Raw genomic sequence first — 18746 nt, 5'->3', positions numbered from 1 at the left:
GGAGGAATTTTTTAAGAGAACACTGGAGGAATTTACACAAGAGGATAACCTGGGGCAATCTTTCAAAAAATTGCAAGCGAAATCCTTAAAGGAATTCCTGATGGAATCCCGTGGAGGAAGTTTTAATGAATTCTTTTGCAGTATTTCTTATGGAATCCCTGAAGGGTTCCTGGTGGGACCCTTGGAAGAACTCTTTGTGGAATCTCTGAAGGAATTTCTTTATGTATCCTTGGAGAGTTTCTGTATAGAATCACTGTAGGAATTCGTGGAGTAAATCTTTGCAGGTATTTTTGTGGGAATTTCTTCAAAGAAAATCATGTGGAATAACTGGAAGAATGTTGGGACCGATCGCAGAAGGATTTTCTGGTGGAATCCATGAAGAAACTCCTCGAGAAATTAATAGAAGGATCACTGGGAATTTTTTGATTGGTGAAATTTCTGATGGAATCCCTGTAGCAATTTCTTGGTAGAAATTGCTTGACCAATCTTTTTGCATTCTGTAAGAAAAGAATTCTGAGAGAATCTGTTAAGGAATTCCTGAATTTTCGCTACAGAAATTCTTAATTGAATCTCTGAAGAATTTTTTAAGTGAAATTATTGAAGGAAGCATAGAAAAAACTACTGAAGATATCCCTCGGAGAGTTATTGGATACAATCACGAAGAAATTTGCTGAAGAATTTTCCTGGTGGAATTTAAGAAGGAATCCAGTAAGCCCTGGAAAAAGTCTTGGTGAAATCCCTGGGGGAATTTCTAGTGATGAAGTTTCTGGAAGAATTTGTGATGCGATTCCTGGAGTAATACGTGATGAAATCCTTTGAACAAACTCCTAGAGGAATTCCTGAGGGAATCTTTGAAGATATGGTTTCAGAAATCTCTGGAGGAATTGTTGGATGCAGCCTTGGAGAAAGCCCTGATGAATCACCTAAAAAACACTTGAGAATTAAAACTACAAAACTTGAGAATTGATCTTTGAAGAGATCAGTACAAGTCTGAATAATTTGTAGAGAAACATTTGAAGGAGTCTCTAGAAGAATGCCTGGATGATTTTCTGAAGATATGCCTGAAGGATTTTCCCCGGAGAAACTAGAAAATATTACTAAAACATTCAAGATAGAATGTTTGGAGAAATCCCCATAGCTATTCCTATCTCGATGACTGTTCACAATAATTTCCGAAAAAGGCCGCTCATAATTTCAAGGTTTTGTCCGAATACTTCGTGCTAATTATAACTGGAATTTCTCATCAATATCCACTTTTTACCGGTACATAAATTTGAAAGTTCTGCTGTTTCTTACTACGAATATTGGCCAACAATCGTTGAAATATTCCCACCATATCCACAGAACTCGTAGACTTGCTGAGATCATTCAGAACAAGCGAAAAAATATAGTACTGCCGCAACGAACTTTGACAGTCGGTCAAACGGTTGCAACAATATAAATCGATTTGACTAATTTGAAGGCGGAGTCAATGGCTTGAAAAATTTCCTTTTTTAATTTATTGTAGGCTTCCTGTCGGGAAGCTTGAAAGACTTCCTGCTTTATAGCTTGCAATGCGTTTCCTGTAGGTAAGCTTGAAATGTTTCTTATCGGAAAGCAAGGAATGTTGCCTGCCGGAAAGCTGGCACATGTTCTGCACGATGTTGTCCGGATTTAGGACGCTTACGGTTTCAGACATAATCTCGCTTCGTACATCCCTGAATCGAGGGCAGTCGAATATAACATACTCCGGTGTCTTCTCGATATTTGGACAGACCGGTCAATGTGGAGACTCTGCGCCATTGTATCCAATCTGATGTATTCCTCACATTACTTGTGTGTGTCCCTTTGCTGATAGCACATCCGGAACGTAGCTGTCAGCTTCTCTCGTTCGCGTTTGGTTCCCAACGCTGATACGATGATACGGTCGCCCAAAGACGATTCGTACTGATTCTTGGTCATCCGATGTTGGGCTACAGTGTTAGCTGCTTTCACTGCCTTTGCGCAGGAATAGTCTACATGGATGTTGAAGGTTAGTCTGTCGTCGTCCATTAACTTATAGGTGCTTCAGTGAGCGCTTCGATGAGATTGCGTGTCCTCCGACGTTGATCTCGAACTGCTGAACCGCCTTGCAGTTGCTGTCCAGCACCACCTCCGTTTTATGATGAGCCAACTGCAGCTTGACTCCAGTTATCCTTTCGGGAAGTTTGAAGCTTGACAGGCTTCCTGACGGGAAGCTTGAAAGGCTTTCTTATAGGAAGTTTGAAAGGATTCCTGCTGGGAAGCTTGATAGGCTTCATGTAGGAAAGCTTGAAAGGCTTCATGTCGAGAAGCTTGTAAGGCTTTCTGATAGGAAGTTTGAAAGGATCCCTGCCGGGAAGCTTGAAAGACTTTCTGTCGAGTAGCTTAGAAGGCGTCTCGTGTTGGAAAGCTTCAAATGCTTCTCCTGTAGGTAAGCTTGAAAGGCTTCTCTGATTGGTTTCTTATCGGGAAACAAAGAAAGCTTCCTACCGGGAAGCTTGATGGTTCCTGCCGGGAAGCTTGATAGGCATCCTGCCGAGAAGGCTTTCTCCTACTCCTCAAAACAAATGTCCTCACAAAGCTTTTCTGCGCAAAACTACATTCCTCATTTTCGATTAAATATTGCTAAGTGCATTCGAAGGACCTTGATTGATAGTGCCAATTCGACTTTTAAGGACTGTCGAAGGACAGTCTGTAAAATTACTTTTCAAGTTAATTCCTGAGCTCTCAAAACTCCCATGCCGTATAACAATGGATTATTCCTCCCCGTCTACTTCCGTCAAGACCTTCCCAAACTGGGGTCCCCACAAAGCAACCAACCACTCACTCCGCTCGATCGAGTCATCCAGATTAGGGGAACCTGTTCCTCCTTGGACCCCAAACCAAGCTGGCCATTACTTAAGCACAAGCCATCATCGTGATAACAGCTTCCATTCAGAGTTGGCCTTGAAAAATTTGTCTACTCGAAAGTAATCGTAGCAACCGGCCGAACGACCAAAGTGTGAGTCAACGCTCTACGGCGGACCAAGAAAACCTCCAAGAAGAGGGACGTTAATTGTTCCAGTTTCTCGAGGTGCTGTTGGGACCTTCGCCTTTATTCCGAGCCGCTGACAACGAAAAATTATTGTATTCTAATTGGACGGCCGGGCGCGAAACAGAGGCCGGTCGCCTTCTTCGCCGTAAAGCCATTAAGGTTCTAAACCTTTCGCTTTTGTTTCACCCTGGCCGGTTCCATTGGTGGTGCCGATGGTGACGCCCGCACTTGCCTGAGTGAGTCAAGTGCCTCCACGGTGGTTATTAAATTTATTAAGGAAGTTGAGCTAGTTTTGAATAGGAGGTCTTATTTTCGTCAGCCTGACGGTGGCGGCGAAGACAGGATCAACTCCTCAATTGAGCTTAATGCGTTTAGATTGGCTGAAGTGATCCAAATAGTGTTGCGGAACCGAAGTGGAGTGTTGTTTATCGAGTGTGCTGCCATATGAGGCAATATTTACATAATGATAAGCTATGGGTTGCTTCTGAAAGAGAGAGAGGTGCCGAGCAACGCCAAGTGCCATCTGAAGAAGGCGAAGGTACTTGCAAACATGTGATTACGATGCCGTGTTGAGAGGCTTATTTCATGGCGCAATGATCACAGAGCTAAACACTCACATTTTCTGGCATTTTACTGCTGAAGGGTGGCACAGAGCCAGCAGCGGCGTTGCAGGTCTTTGATCTTTGGGTTCACTTTACGGAAAGACGATTGCACTCTTCTTGCGTGGCTATGGCAATTCGAGAAGACGGTCTGAAGGTCGTCAACTCGACGCAGTAGGCGTTGAGTGCGTGTCTCATCGTCTCTTAAAGGACCACTAAAGAGCCAATGAAATACCACTGCGACAGACTTCTCAAAACACCACCAGAAAGTGATAAATTTCCAATTTTATGATTAACCGAGGGATAAGTCTCAACGCGTTTGCAGCCAACAGTCAGCTTTGGCAATCTGCTGGATACAATGTTGTAGTGCAGCGATCCCACGGTCAAGCTTGGACTGTTAATCGCTTTTTAATGGGTCCACTTGAGTCAGAACAATTTTCCCCCTCATCTCAACTCTTCCGGAAGTGACCAATCTTGGAGCAGAAAAGAAATGTGTCTTTCACATTTCTCAGCCCATACCGCGCGCAGTAGGCGACCCACATATGTTTCCCGAGAAAACGCTCATCGTGTGGAGGCCTTCTTGGACATCGGACTCTCGGAAAGTGGCATCTTCGACGGTAGGGTTGACGAATAGCCGGCGACGACGACGACACTACTAAACCACTTCAGGTGCTGCTTTGAGCATCCAAGTCCCCTTCATCTTCATCTGTGAACGCGAATGTGGAGAAAAGTTGAAAACGGACGGCACGATTAGAGCGATTAGTGGTGATTCACGGCCACTAACCGGAGGGGGATTCAGGTTTAAATCGAGGAACACACTCATCTGTGTGACACAGAAACCAACGCCGAGGAGGAAACCGTGTGGATTCACTTTGGAAACATCGACTATTAATAAGGTGGGGAAGATTGGAGGAAAGAGGCCGCACTCTTCGCGCTAGAATTTTAAAACTGATGGGCGAAATATCACATAAGCGAGTTGGAGTTTTGAAATAGCAGCGATGAATGACGGTTTTATTTGTTGAATGAAGCACTTGTTTGCTTCGGGATTAATTTTTCAAATTTCTTTTGGATTTTTTTAAAAGGAAGCCGGGAAGCAAAGATGATTGTTGTGCATCTATATCAAATAACAGCATATTTGGATAAAACCGTGCAAATTTAAACTAACTACCAAGTCTTCCAAGATTCCCGAGAGAAACTCGTTCCTTAACAGGTTTTCGATAGAATGCCTTACAAGCTTCCCGAAAGTATGGCTTATGGAGCCCACAGACGCTCAGACGGTTGGACCAACATTGACTCCGCTCCCAAGTTAATCAAACCGATTTATGTTGATGTAACCGTTTGACTGACTTTCAAATTTCGGTGCAGTAACGAGTCTGTGGCTGTCGATGGAATATTTTTACGATTTTTGGCCAATAATCGTAGTAAGGAAGCGCAGAACTTTTCAAATTTATGTGCCGGAAGTAATGGATATTGGTGAGGAATTCCAGTGATAATTAGCACGAAGTATACGGAAATATTAGTTCACGCAACAAGTTGCCTAATGATGTAAGTATTCAACTCGGCAAGCCTCGTTTGATTAATTTACAACTCGTGCTGCAAAAATCGACCTCTGCAACGAGTTGCGTACAACATTTTTTTTGCAATTTGGTAGAATTCCACGTGATATCAGAAAGCATATCAGGATGCATTCAAAATTGATTTGCAATTCCTGATATTTGTTATGTGTTGTTATTCATTCCCATCTCAAAACAGTTGCGTAATGAAAAGGCGTTGCGTAATATTCACTATTACCGCTTTGCATAATTCAGTGCAGGAAACTAGGCCATTTCATAACAGATTGGCGTGATGAAAAACATCCTATTACGATGAGAAACTGCAAACTGCTCTGTCGGGGATTTTGTGGACAGTCATCTATAAAGAAATAGATATGGGGATTCATCTAAACACTCTGTCCAGAATATTTTAGAGGTTTCTCTAGTTCCTTCGGGCATACCTTCAGGAATTCAACCATGTATTCTTCCAGAGATTGCTTCAAATGTTTCTCTACAAATTATTCAGACTTCCACTCATTTCTTCGAAGATCAATCCTCAAGTGTTTTCTTGAGTAATTCGTCAGGACTCACTCCAAAGCTGCCTGCAAGAATTGCTCCAGAGATTTGTATGGCAATTTCTTTCAATTCCCTCAGGAATTTCTCTAGGAATTGACAATTTCAAAGATTCCCTCAGGAATTCCTCTAGGAGTTAGTTCGAATGATTCCCTCACGCATTACTACAGGAATCTCATCACGAATTCTTCCAGAAACTTCTCCAGGGATTTCTCAAGAAATTCATCACCAGAAATTCCCCCAAGGATTGCACCAAGTTTTTTGACGTTGGATAACGTCTTACGGCAACATATGGGGGTACAATTCAGAAAAACGAAAAATTGAGCATGTAACGAAAAATGGTCAGGTTTTGACCGCTAATAACTCAGTCATTTATCGATAGATTTTCAATATTTATCCATGAATCGATTGGAAATTTATCTACGCGTCGATCCAAATGGAGGACACTATTGATTATTAGCAACAAACTATTGAAATATCGTAAAACGTTGACCCCTTTCTTATCTAACCAATCACGTTCAAGCACATTTTTCGGTTCCGCTTCCCACTATAAAAGCGCACCGCACCCTGCTTCTTCCCTCATTCTTCTTTTTGCCGTCAGACTGTGAACACGGTCGGCGAGCAAATTTCGAGAGTCATTCGCGTCCTCAGTTCAGTTTTCAATAGGACGCGAATACAACACGCATTAGAACCGAAGAACCACGCATTTCGGAGCCGCAGCAACTGAAGCCGCTCATTTGAGTGCACCAGCCAGCATAATCGTTTTCGGCCAGAAATCGTCGCTACCAGCCAGTGCTCCGCTGTCATTGCCATGCGGGAGGCTAGCGCGGTCATTCTGGTTCATTAGATCGAGCGGCACAGCCGTCACCGTCCGTGTAATATTCCCTAATTTGTACGATATGGCTGAAGAAAATCGACCAAAGCCGCTTGTTGAAGCGCACATCGTCATCCGCACCGCAAATCTCATCGGGCGAGGCAGATTGAAACCAGTGCGCCGTCAAAATGTGTCCGTGTTACGCAAATTCAACAACTCAATCGGCACTTTTCAGAGCCAACAAATGTGTTTTAAAGAGTTATTTGTATAATATTCCCTAATGTGTTTACCACATACTTGCTATAATCTCTTAATTCATCTCATAGCATCATACAATAATTGATTTATTACGAATAATTGACAATACGGCAATTTGAAGCTGTTTCCGAGGATGCTGCTGCAGTGCCGTCGGGTTGCAATAACAGCATAATGCTAATCTGTACATCCCTTACACAGACATCAGTTTCATATAGCCTATTTCCCAGATAAGAAAACGAAGAATATGAAAGGAGGAGCATCATCTGCTAATCTAAGGGTATAAAGCATCCCTCCTTCGTTGAATCTGGTCTCATTCTGTTTTCGCTTTCGAGCTGGTAAGAGCTCCTCCAAACCTGCTCAGCTCCTCGCCACCAGAGGCAAGCTGTTGTACGAGATGGCTGAAGAAAATCGACCAAAGCCGCTTGTTGAAGCGCACATCGTCATCCGCACCGCAAATCTCATCGGGCGAGGAGGATTGAAACCAGTGCGCCGTCAAAATGTGTCCGTGTTACGCAAATTCAACAACTCAATCGGCCCTTTTGAGAGCCAGCAAATGTGTTTTAAAGAGTTATTTGTATAATATTCCCTAATGTGTTTACCACATACTTGCTATAATCTCTTAATTCATCTCATAGCATCATACAATAATTGATTTATTACGAATAATTGACAATACGGCAATTTGAAGCTGTTTCCGAGGATGCTGCTGCAGTGCCGTCGGGTTGCAATAACAGCATAATGCTAATCTGTACATCCCTTACCCAGACATCAGTTTCATATAGCCTATTTCCCAGATAAGAAAACGAAGAATATGAAAGGAGGAGCATCATCTGCTATTCTAAGGGTATAAAGCATCCCTCCTTCGTTGAATCTGGTTTCATTCTGTTTTCGCTTTCGAGCTGGTAAGAGCTCCTCCAAACCTGCTCAGCTCCTCGCCACCAGAGGCAAGCTGTTGTACGAGATGGCTGAAGAAAATCGACCAAAGCCGCTTGTTGAAGCGCACATCGTCATCCGCACCGCAAATCTCATCGGGCAAGGAGGATTGAAACCAGTGCGCCGTCAAAATGTGTCCGTGTTACGCAAATTCAATCGGCCCTTTTGAGAGCCTACAAATGTGTTTTAAAGAGTTGATTGTGTAATATTCCCTAATTTGTTCGAGATGGCTGAAGAAAATCGACCAAAGCCGCTTGTTGAAGCGCACATCGTCATCCGCACCGCAAATCTCATCGGGCGAGGAGGATTGAAACCAGTGCGCCGTCAAAATGTGTCCGTGTTACGCAAATTCAACAATTCAATCGGCCCTTTTGAGAGCCAACAAATGTGTTTTAAAGAGTTATTTGTATAATATTCCCTAATGTGTTTACCACATACTTGCTACAATCTCTTAATTCATCTCATAGCATCATACAATAATTGATTTATTACGAATAATTGACAATACGGCAATTTGAAGCTGTTTCCGAGGATGCTGCTGCAGTGCCGTTGGGTTGCAATAACAGCATAATGCTAATCTGTACATCCCTTACCCAGACATCAGTTTCATATAGCCTATTTCCCAGATAAGAAAACGAAGAATATGAAAGGAGGAGCATCATCTGCTATTCTAAGGGTATAAAGCGTCCCTCCTTTATTGAATCTGGTTTCATTCTGTTTTCGCTTTCGAGCTGGTAAGAGCTCCTCGCTACCAGAGGCAAGCTGTTGTACGAGATGGCTGAAGAAAATCGACCAAAGCCGCTTGTTGAAGCGCACATCGTCATGCGCATCGCAAATCTCATCGGGCGAGGAGGATTGAAACCAGTGCGCCGTCAAAATGTGTCCGTGTTACGCAAATTCAACAATTCATTCGGCCCTTTTTCAGAGCCAACAAATGTGTGTTAAAGAGTTGTTTGTGTAATATTCCTTAATTTGTTCGAGATGGCTGAAGAAAATCGACCAAAGCCGCCAAAATGTGTCCGTGTTACGCAAATTCAACAATTCAATCGGCCCTTTTGAGAGCCAACAAATGTGTTTTAAAGAGTTATTTGTATAATATTCCCTAATGTGTTTACCACATACTTGCTACAATCTCTTAATTCATCTCATAGCATCATACAATAATTGATTTATTACGAATAATTGACAATACGGCAATTTGAAGCTGTTTCCGAGGATGCTGCTGCAGTGCCGTCGGGTTGCAATAACAGCATAATGCTAATCTGTACATCCCTTACCCAGACATCAGTTTCATATAGCCTATTTCCCAGATAAGAAAACGAAGAATATGAAAGGAGGAGCATCATCTGCTATTCTAAGGGTATAAAGCGTCCCTCCTTTATTGAATCTGGTTTCATTCTGTTTTCGCTTTCGAGCTGGTAAGAGCTCCTCGCTACCAGAGGCAAGCTGTTGTACGAGATGGCTGAAGAAAATCGACCAAAGCCGCTTGTTGAAGCGCACATCGTCATGCGCATCGCAAATCTCATCGGGCGAGGAGGATTGAAACCAGTGCGCCGTCAAAATGTGTCCGTGTTACGCAAATTCAACAATTCATTCGGCCCTTTTTCAGAGCCAACAAATGTGTGTTAAAGAGTTGTTTGTGTAATATTCCTTAATTTGTTCGAGATGGCTGAAGAAAATCGACCAAAGCCGCCAAAATGTGTCCGTGTTACGCAAATTCAACAATTCAATCGGCCCTTTCCAGAGCCAACAAATGTGTTTTAAAGAGTTAATTGTGTAATATTCCCTAATGTGTTTACCACATACTTGCTATAATTTCTTAATTCATCTCATAGCAGCATACAACAATTGATTTATTACGAATAATTGACAATACGGCAATTTGAGGATGTTTCCGAGGACGCTGCTGCTGTGCCGTTGGGATGCAATATATTTTCTATTGTTAAGGAATGATTCAAATATTACCTAACGCAAAATTTTATTTTAAACATATATCTTTTCTTAATTCACAAACCATTACATTCTGGATGATAACTAAAAGAAGATTGCAATTATGACATTTGACTATAATACAAATGCAGCAAATTAAATGGCGTAGTTAACGTCATGCGGTCGTGTCTTGTACACAACCCCACTGATTTTTTGTCAGTACCTAGAAATCTTTCATAAGTTCGTGACGGTCCTATATCAGGAAATAGAAGAAGCTAACGTTATCCAACGTCAACTTGGCGGTCGTATCTCGGAAACAACCTCTTACTTTTTTTTCAGGGCTTCCAGGACTCCTCCTTAAATTCCATCAAGAATTTCTTCAGCGATTCATTCCAGTTATGTTTCTACAGATTCGTCCGGGGATGTATTTAAAAACTCTCTAGGGGATTTCTTCAGTTATTCTTCCTGTGCTTCCTTCAAGAATTCCACTAAACCATTATCCAGAGATTTATTTGAAAATTTATCCATCGAAAGTTCAGGAATTCCTAAACAGATTCTCTCAGGATTCTTTCCCTACGATTCCACAAAGAATTCCTGAAGAGATTTCTCAATGCATTCCTCCCAAGAAATTACTAAAGGGATTCCATAAAAAATTCCACCATGAATTCCTTCTACCAAAAATCTTTCAGTGATCCTTCTAGTAATTTCTCTAGGAATTTCTTCATGGTTTCCTCCAGAAAATACTTCAGCGATTGATCCAAACATTCTTTCATGATTTTCTCTAGAATTTTTTTTAAGAAATTCCTCCAGGACTTCCTTTAGTGGTTCTACACAAAATATCTCCCTAGGATACATCAAAGAATTCCTCCAGCGATTCCATCAAGAATTCTTCCAAGGGATTCCACAAGAAATACTGCGAAAGAATTCATTAACACTTCCTCCACGGGACTCCAGCAGGAATTCCTTTAGCGGTTTCGCTTGCAGTTTTTTAGAGATTCCCCCAGGTGATCCTCTGGGGATTCTTCTAGTGAATCTTCAATAAATTCTTTTGTAAATTTCTCCAGTGTTTTCTTCAGGAATTACTTCAAGAATCCACCAGAAATTCCTCCGACCATTCCTAAAGAAATTTATCCATCATCCATCATTCCAGTTTTGCCAGAGATATATTTAGGAATTTCTCCAGAGAATTCTCCAGGAGTTTTTCCAATGATTTCTTCGTTTAATCCTTCCAAAAATTTCTTAAGAATTTTTCAAGATATTTTCCAAAAAAATCTTATAGTTGTTACTTCATAGATATAATCTGAAGGCATTCATAGAAATGCTTCATTTAATCCTCTGAGTAAATATCAGTGGAATCCTTGGAGTAATAATCTTTCGAAATTTTGTAAAAGCTTCCTAGAGTAGAGAAAGGAAGAATTTATAGTTTGATCTTTCACTAAAATTCCTGGTAAATTTTGTCGCGGAAATAATGGTGAAATTCGGATTTAAAAAATAATAATTCCGTTGTGGAATTGCTGATAACCCTGGATATAAGAATATAAGAAGGGAAAACCCGGTGAAACCTTTGAAGTTTTTTCTGGAGGAATTTTTGAATTCCTGGTAAAATCTTGGGAAATATTGGTGGAGTCTTTGAAAGAATTTCTAGTAGAACCCTTATGAAAATTTCAGCTGAATTCCTTGGAGGTTGCTAGATGAAGGAACCTCTGTTGGAATCCTTAGAGAAATTCATGTAGGATTGGATTTATGTAAGTGATTTTTATTTGGAATCCTTAGAGGTAATCCTAGCGGCGTTTTTGAAGGAATTTCTGGTGGAATTCCTGAAGGAATTCTTGGTAGAATTTCTGAAGGAATTCCTTTTTTGAATCCCAGGAGGAAATCCTGATAAAGTCACTGGAGGAAATACTGATGGAATCCACAATTGCTGGTGATATTCTTATAATGCTGGATATAACTCCCGGGAATCTCTAGAGATATTTTGAGAGGAATCCTTTGAAAAAAACTCTGGTAGAATCCCTTAATAAATTCCCGGACGAATCTGTAGTAAATAACGTAATTCCTAAAAGAATCCCAGCCTGATTTTCTGATGGAATCCTCTTGATGAAATCACAGGAGGATTTCCTGTTGAAGTGTTCCTAAGGGAATTCATAGAAAAACCTCTGATGTAAAAGATGAAGGAACTCCTGATATAATTCCTAGAGAGACTCTTGATAGAATTTCTGAATCTCTAAAGGAATTCAGAATATCCGTAAAAACTCCTAATGCAATCTCTGGAAGAGCTCCTGATTATATCTCTAAAGAACTCCTAATGTGATCACTTCTGATGTAATTCATGAAGAAACTCCTAATGAAAGCTTTGGGAGAATTTTTAATTGAATCCTTATGACAACTCCTGATGAAATCCCTGGAGGTAATCTTGATAGAAACCCTAGAGGAATTTCAGGTGAATCCACTAAAGGAATTCGTAATGGAATCCTTTGAGGAGCTCCTGATAAAATACCTAAAAGAACTCTTGATGTTATTCACTCCTGATGTAATCTGTAGTAGAGCTTCTAATGTAACCCCAGGAAGTGTTCCTGGTGATATCTCTAAAGGCACTTCAAATGAAATTCCTAGAAGTACTTCTTATATGATCTCTAGAGGTTCTCCCGTAAAAACACCTGGAGGAATTCCTGATATAAGTAATTCCTGAAAGAACTCCCTGGAGGAACTCCTTATAAAATCCCTAAAACAAATCCTAATGCAATTTCTTGAAGAATTTCTGATACAATCTTTGGAAGAATTCCAGGTGGAAACTCTGAAGGAACTTCTGATGGATTCTCTAAAAGAAATCCTGATGGAATCCCTTCCGGAACACCTGATGACAACTTTGGAAGAATTCCTAATAAGATTAATGATAGAACTCCTGATATAACCGCTGGAGGAACTCCTTATGAAATCCCTAGAAGAAATCCTGATGTAATTCCTTGAAAAACACCTGATATAATCTTTGGCGGAATTCTGATGGAATCCCTTGAGAAATTCCTGATGAAATCTCTGAAAGAACTCCTGATGAAATCCCTGGAAAAAATCCATATGGAATCCCATGAGGAACTCCTGATGGAATCCCTAGAAGAACTTCTAATGAAATTCCTAGAAGAACTCTTGATAAAATCCCTAGAGAATCTTCCGATGGAATCCCTAGAGGGACTCCTTGAGGAATTCCAGGTGAAATATCTAATGGAACTCTTGATGGAATTCCTTGAGGGACATTTTCTAAAATCTCAGGAAGAAATCCTGATGGATTTGAATTGACAAACCCTTGAGGAACTCCTGAACCTCCTCCTCTTTAGAGGTATTACTGGTGCAATCTCTGAAGGAACTCCTGATGGAATCCCTTGATGAACTCCTTATGTAATCCCTCAAAGAACTTCTGATGCAATCCATGAAGAACTCCTTATGGAATCCCTGGAGGAATTCCCAATTTAATTTCTATGGCAACTCTTGATGGAACCCCACTTCTCATCATTTTCCCTCAAAGTTGGAAATGGAATGGAAACAAGATGATCTAACCAATTGAATGTGGTTCAATTAACTGAGAGAAACTTAGACATTATTCGAGAAAGTTTAAATGAATCTATCCCGAAATTCTTCCATTATATTCGTTGATCCGCAGATTCTTCAAAGAAAAAAAAGAAATTATTCAAAAACTCTTGAACAAAATGAGGAAAATCAATTTGAGGAGCTTCCGCAAAAATACTAGGAAAAATTCTTGCTGGAAATTCTGAAGGTAATCCCAGTAACTCTAGATAATTCCACGCGATGTTTCAACTGCTTCTTCAGGAATTTCTTCGCAAATTCCTCGCGAAAGAGCTCAAGGAATTTCCGCAGTAAATTCACCAGGAACACGATTGTGTTTTTTTTCTCAGGAATTACTTCATTAATTCCTCTACTATTTGTTCCAGTAGTTTTCTCAGGGATTCGTTCGAAACCATTGATTGAATATTTTTTCCAGGAAATCGACTGTTGAACGACAGTCAAGGCCGACACATCAAGTAATATTATTCGAAAATCGCCCTAAGGATTGTACATAAAAATTTCCAACTTCTATAGACTTTTTTCAGTTCTTATGAAATTCGTGTAGAAATTACCCTGCAAAGCCTGTAAGAATTCCTCCAGACATCCCAACACCAATTTTCACAGCTACTATAAAAGCAATTTTTATAGTAATTTCTTCGAAATTTTATAAATAGAATATTCTAGGAATAGCTCCTTCTTTATAAAGAAGAATTTCTGGCATAATATCCCAACTGGAAAACTATTACCACACTACATAATCTAGTGCAGATAAGTAGGCCATTTCATGTCAAGTTAGCGTGATGATAAACAGCCTATTACGATTGGAAAGTACAAAAATATATTGAATCTAGCATACTAATCTAGAAAGAAGGTCGATGAAGAGAAATCGATTTCAGCAAATACGTCTGTAAAATCTGTTTCACTTAGAATTGAATTCCACAAAATGAGTGATTTCTCCAACAGTAACGCGCAAAAAAACTAAGCACATTATTTTGTAGCATGTTTATCAAGCTTCAACATAAAAATATAAGAAATAATGATTATCAGCTTTACAGTTGAGTTTTCGAACTGTTTATCGAATTCCACTCATAAATTCTTGCACAGTACCTTATCTGTATTTTTTTTTTCAAAAAATGTCTAAACCAAACTGTGTTTCTATAATTGTAATTTATTTTTATGCTTGGTTATTGCCCAAAATGCTTCGATCAGTTGAAAATATATATTTTGGTGGACTGATACTTTTTTATTAAAATCGACATTATTGTGCTAATACCATATACATACCATACCTGTTTTTCGCTATGGCAACTAGAGGCACCATAGTACCTTAAAAATGTAATTAAAAGAAACGGCCAAATATTAAGTGGAACAGACTTTTTGATACTAAACTTGAGAGGCTATTTTTCATGTGTAATCGTGTGGCAGGTATGAAGATACTTCATGCCCTAGGAAGTTGGGAAAATTTCCAACACAAAAAGATCCTCGACCGGTGGGAATCGAACCTCTTAGCTTGATGTTGCTGAATAGCTGCGCGTTTTCCGCTAAGGCTATCTGGGCCTTTATGAATTACTTAAAAAAATCTTTTAGATATTATTTCAGGGAATCTTCCTGGACTTTTTCTACTGTTTCTTTAAGTACAATTAACTTTCCCTTACTCGATATTCCATATCTCGATATCGAGTCAGAGAACTATAGTAAAAGTTGGTATATCTGGCTACCTCGATGGTCCCTTGGATCGCAGTTACACTGGTTTTGTGTTCTGTAACTCGATACCTCCCTAACTCGATGGTCCCTTCAATATCGAGTAAGGGAGAGATGCCTGTAATTATTCCCACCAGGAAGTACTATAGCAATTATTTCAGTATTTCTTCCTATTATTCCATTACAAATTTTTGCAGGTATTCCTGCGGATTATTGATTCCTGCAAATATTAAACAGGGTTTCGTTTGGTATTTTTAATTATGAATAATTATTCCAGCAAATCATTTATAGATTTCTCCAAGACTTCCTGAAGAGGTTCTTTCAGCATAGATCTTTGTAGTAATTCTCTTCGTCAGAAACACATAAAATCGTTATTAAGAAGTTTCGTAAGAGATACCTTATTTTGTTTTTGAAAGAAATATATCTTGGAATCATAATTAAAAAATTATATTAAGAAACGTTAACAATCTTAACCCGTACAGGCCTGAGTGTAAGCAAAAATACTGAAACTCCCACCGCTCAGAGAATTCTTAACGCATTCAAATGATTTTTGGTCAGTTTACTGGCCCACATATCTAGATTCTAGAAGTGGCCAGAGAAAATTATCTGTGACTTGAAATTTGCCTACCTCTAGGGGCACAAACGCACAGTACCCTTCTCACCCGACCTGACCCAGTGATCCACCGGAATAACTCCGACCACAGGAATATTTCCCCGTTTCTCTGTCCACTTCTGGAAACTAGATGTGTGTGCCAGTATACTGACAAAAAATCATTTGAATCCATTAAGAATTCCCTGAGCGGCGAGGGTTTTGAAATTTTTGCTTTCACTCAGGCCTATACGGGTTAAAGAAACATGAAACCTCTGGCATGGGCCCTAAACGAATTTTCAGAATAATTTCTGAAGATACTCATATCGAAAGGGGTCTAAATAGCGATGTGGATGACTGGAATCCTGCTGGTCTTTTCGAGACGGAAAAGTTCTCGACTTCCAAGGGCAAAGAGTATATTCGTACATACCACAAGCTATACAAATGCAAATATGATCAAAGAAGATAAAAAACAGCACGCAGTAAACAAGTGTAGAAGTACTCGTACTCAAAGACAATTTGGCTAAAAGGCAGGCTCCGTTCCAACCGAGATGTGACGCTAGAGAAAAAATGAAGAAAATCCTTCCAGCAATCCTGGAGGATATCTTTGAGAAATCTTAAATAAAAATCGTCCTAACGAGGTTCAAAGAAGACATACTTGATGAAATCACGAAAAAAATAAAAAAAATCTTGACAGATTTCGTGGAAGAATCTCTGTGTAAATCGTAAAGAAATCCTAAGAGCAATATCTACAGTAATTCACTTCAATTTACAAAGTGTTTGTTGTTACACAGTGTATTTGATTCACTTCAATTTACAAAGTGTTTGTTGTTACACAGTGTATCGTGCCTTTAGAGAACGAAATATTTCATTAGTATCATCGCTTCAACATGATATACAGTCCCTTACTCAATATTCTGAATCTTGATATCGAGTTAGAGAACCTTAATAATTAGTAGTTTACGGAACAAGTTGCAGAATGATGATTTTTACAGCACGAGCCGTACATTTATCCTACGAGGCTTGCCGAGTAGGATAATTATGACAAGTGCTGTAAAAATCGAGTTCTGCAACGAGTTACGTACAACATTTTTTGCAACTTCGTAGAAGACCACTTGAGGGTATCAGAAATTATATCGGAATGCATTCACCATTATTTTAAAATTTCTGAAAAATTGTTGTGTTAAGATTCATTACGCAACTTAAAACAGTTGTGTAATGAGAAAGCGTTGCGTAATGAATCATTACAGCACTGGTTTCAGTTGCGTAATGACTATTCCCGCGCTGCATACTTCAGTGCAGGAAAGTAGGCCGTTTCATGACAGATTGGCGTGACGAAAAACAGCCTATTACGATGACAAATTGCAAAAAGTTGGTTTTCATGGCTACCTCGATGGACCCTTGGATCGCATTTGCTCTGGTGTTGTTAACTTGATATCTCACTAACTTGTCTGTTCAATATCAATTTATGGACAGTTGACTGTAGGGAGCCGGATCCTATTTTTGGCACTTTTGATTCACTTCGGCAGTAGTGTTTTTAGAAAGCCACTGACCTCATATTTGGCCAAAATATGCGTCGTATTGAAGTGCTTCTTATTGCAAAATTTCAGGTAATTCGGCCGAGAAACCCTCAAATAGCTCTGCACCCTACTTAGTTAAAAAAGAAGACGTTTAATATTTCAAACTTCATAGTAGACATCAGCTCACAAAGAATCACCTCAACCACCTGGATCCATTAAAATCAACATCCACAAGAAATGTCACCGCCGCCCCAGCCGTAAAGCCAAATTAACCCATTTCTTTTTTATTTTATCTTTATTTCCATTCGTGCTTTTGCTTCATTAATACCCGAAACAACTGTAACCCGACGGCGCTAACTGCACCAATGTCAACTTCAACATCAACGCACAAACAAAACGCCAAAATGCCGCTTTCCGCATCAATGCCACTGTCGTCAACGGCGCTTGCAAATGTCAAAACAAAACACACACACACACACCAAAAAACAACAACGAACGCGCGGCCTTCTTTGACCTGGTTTCGGACCCATAACCTCTCCGGCGCTCGGTCGGTCTGGGTCGGTCGGGTGTCAAATTTCACACGTGCTTCGTCGGTGCTGGTGCTGATAACAATGACAACGTCGGTGACAAACAAACGAAAAACCGTAAACATAAACCGGCAGGTTGCCTTCTGGTTCTGGGTAAGCAAAGCAATTATGTAAAAAAATACACAAAATTGCATGGGCCCTGACGAAGAAGCATGAAAAACATCGCTCCACGCGAGAACCCTGAATTATTTTCGCATTTCACTCGCGCGCATGATTTATTTCCCATCTGTGCGGCTGGACGCCAGATGGGGCGCATTTTCCCATAACTTTACATTTCGCCTCTCGCCTTCGATTTCCGCCACCTTCTTCATCATCATCATCACCGAAGCCATCATATGACGTTCAAAGTGGATGTTTCGACCGCAAAAACCGGATGCATTCAATCACGGGAATCGCTACGATTTAGAGTGGATTCCTTCTCCCTCGATTGCCTCTGCGTTCAGTGTTTCACCTTTCGTGGTCCTATCGCGCGGCGTTATGATTTGGATTGCGGAAATCATAGTGGGAAGATTGGTAACTCAACCGAAGCGGTACACTGAAACCTCCAGTAAAAACCTTAAATTTTAAGGTTTATGAACATCCTTCATACCCATATAGGCTCATAAAACATACTCTTTCAGTAATTGAGGTAAACGATCATTGAGGGTCAGGTATTGCAAAATTCTGTATCGGTTCATGATCGGCAATGTTACGCAAGTTGTAACAAGCTTGATAAATAGTAGCAGCGAAGGAGAGCCCCAAAGAGGGAGCGGAGCGATAATAAAACCCATTTTTGTCGATTATTTACCATCGGAGGTAGGTGTTTTTTTTGACGTTGGATAACGTCCTTCGGCAACATATGGGGGTACAATTTCAAAAAACGAAAAATTGAGCATGTAACGAAAAATGGTCAGGTTTTGACCGCTAATAACTCAGCCATTTGTCGATAGATTTTCAAAATTTATACATCAATCGATCGGAAATTTATCTACGCGTCGATTCAAATGGAGGACACTATTGATTATTGGCAACAAACTATTGAAAAATCATAAAATGTTGACCCCTTTCTTATCTAACCAATCACGTTAAAGCACATTTTTGGGTTCCGCTTCCCACTATAAAAGCGCACCGGTCCTGCTTCTT

The 18746-nt window shown here is 40.1% G+C and overlaps 1 protein-coding gene across 3 annotated transcripts in view; it reads left to right on the top strand.

Moving 5' to 3' along the window:
• The window catches only part of LOC5564594 (SH3 and multiple ankyrin repeat domains protein 1), a 477542-nt gene that overhangs the window by 192537 nt on the left and 266259 nt on the right, over positions 1-18746 (top strand). For 2 of the 3 annotated variants that reach the window (XM_021849069.1, XM_021849066.1), the window contains exon 3: positions 17700-17717. The exons of the other annotated variant lie outside the window; for it this stretch is intronic. In XM_021849069.1, coding sequence (XP_021704761.1) covers positions 17700-17717 — 18 coding nt within the window. The remainder of the gene's footprint in view (positions 1-17699; positions 17718-18746) is intronic. 3 annotated transcript variants of the gene reach the window in all.

This window comes from Aedes aegypti, chromosome 3 (genome assembly GCF_002204515.2).
Source record: "Aedes aegypti strain LVP_AGWG chromosome 3, AaegL5.0 Primary Assembly, whole genome shotgun sequence".
NCBI lineage: Eukaryota > Metazoa > Arthropoda > Insecta > Diptera > Culicidae > Aedes > Aedes aegypti.
Note: the sequence above shows the minus strand (reverse complement) of the source record. Positions and strands in the feature narration are given on the sequence as shown.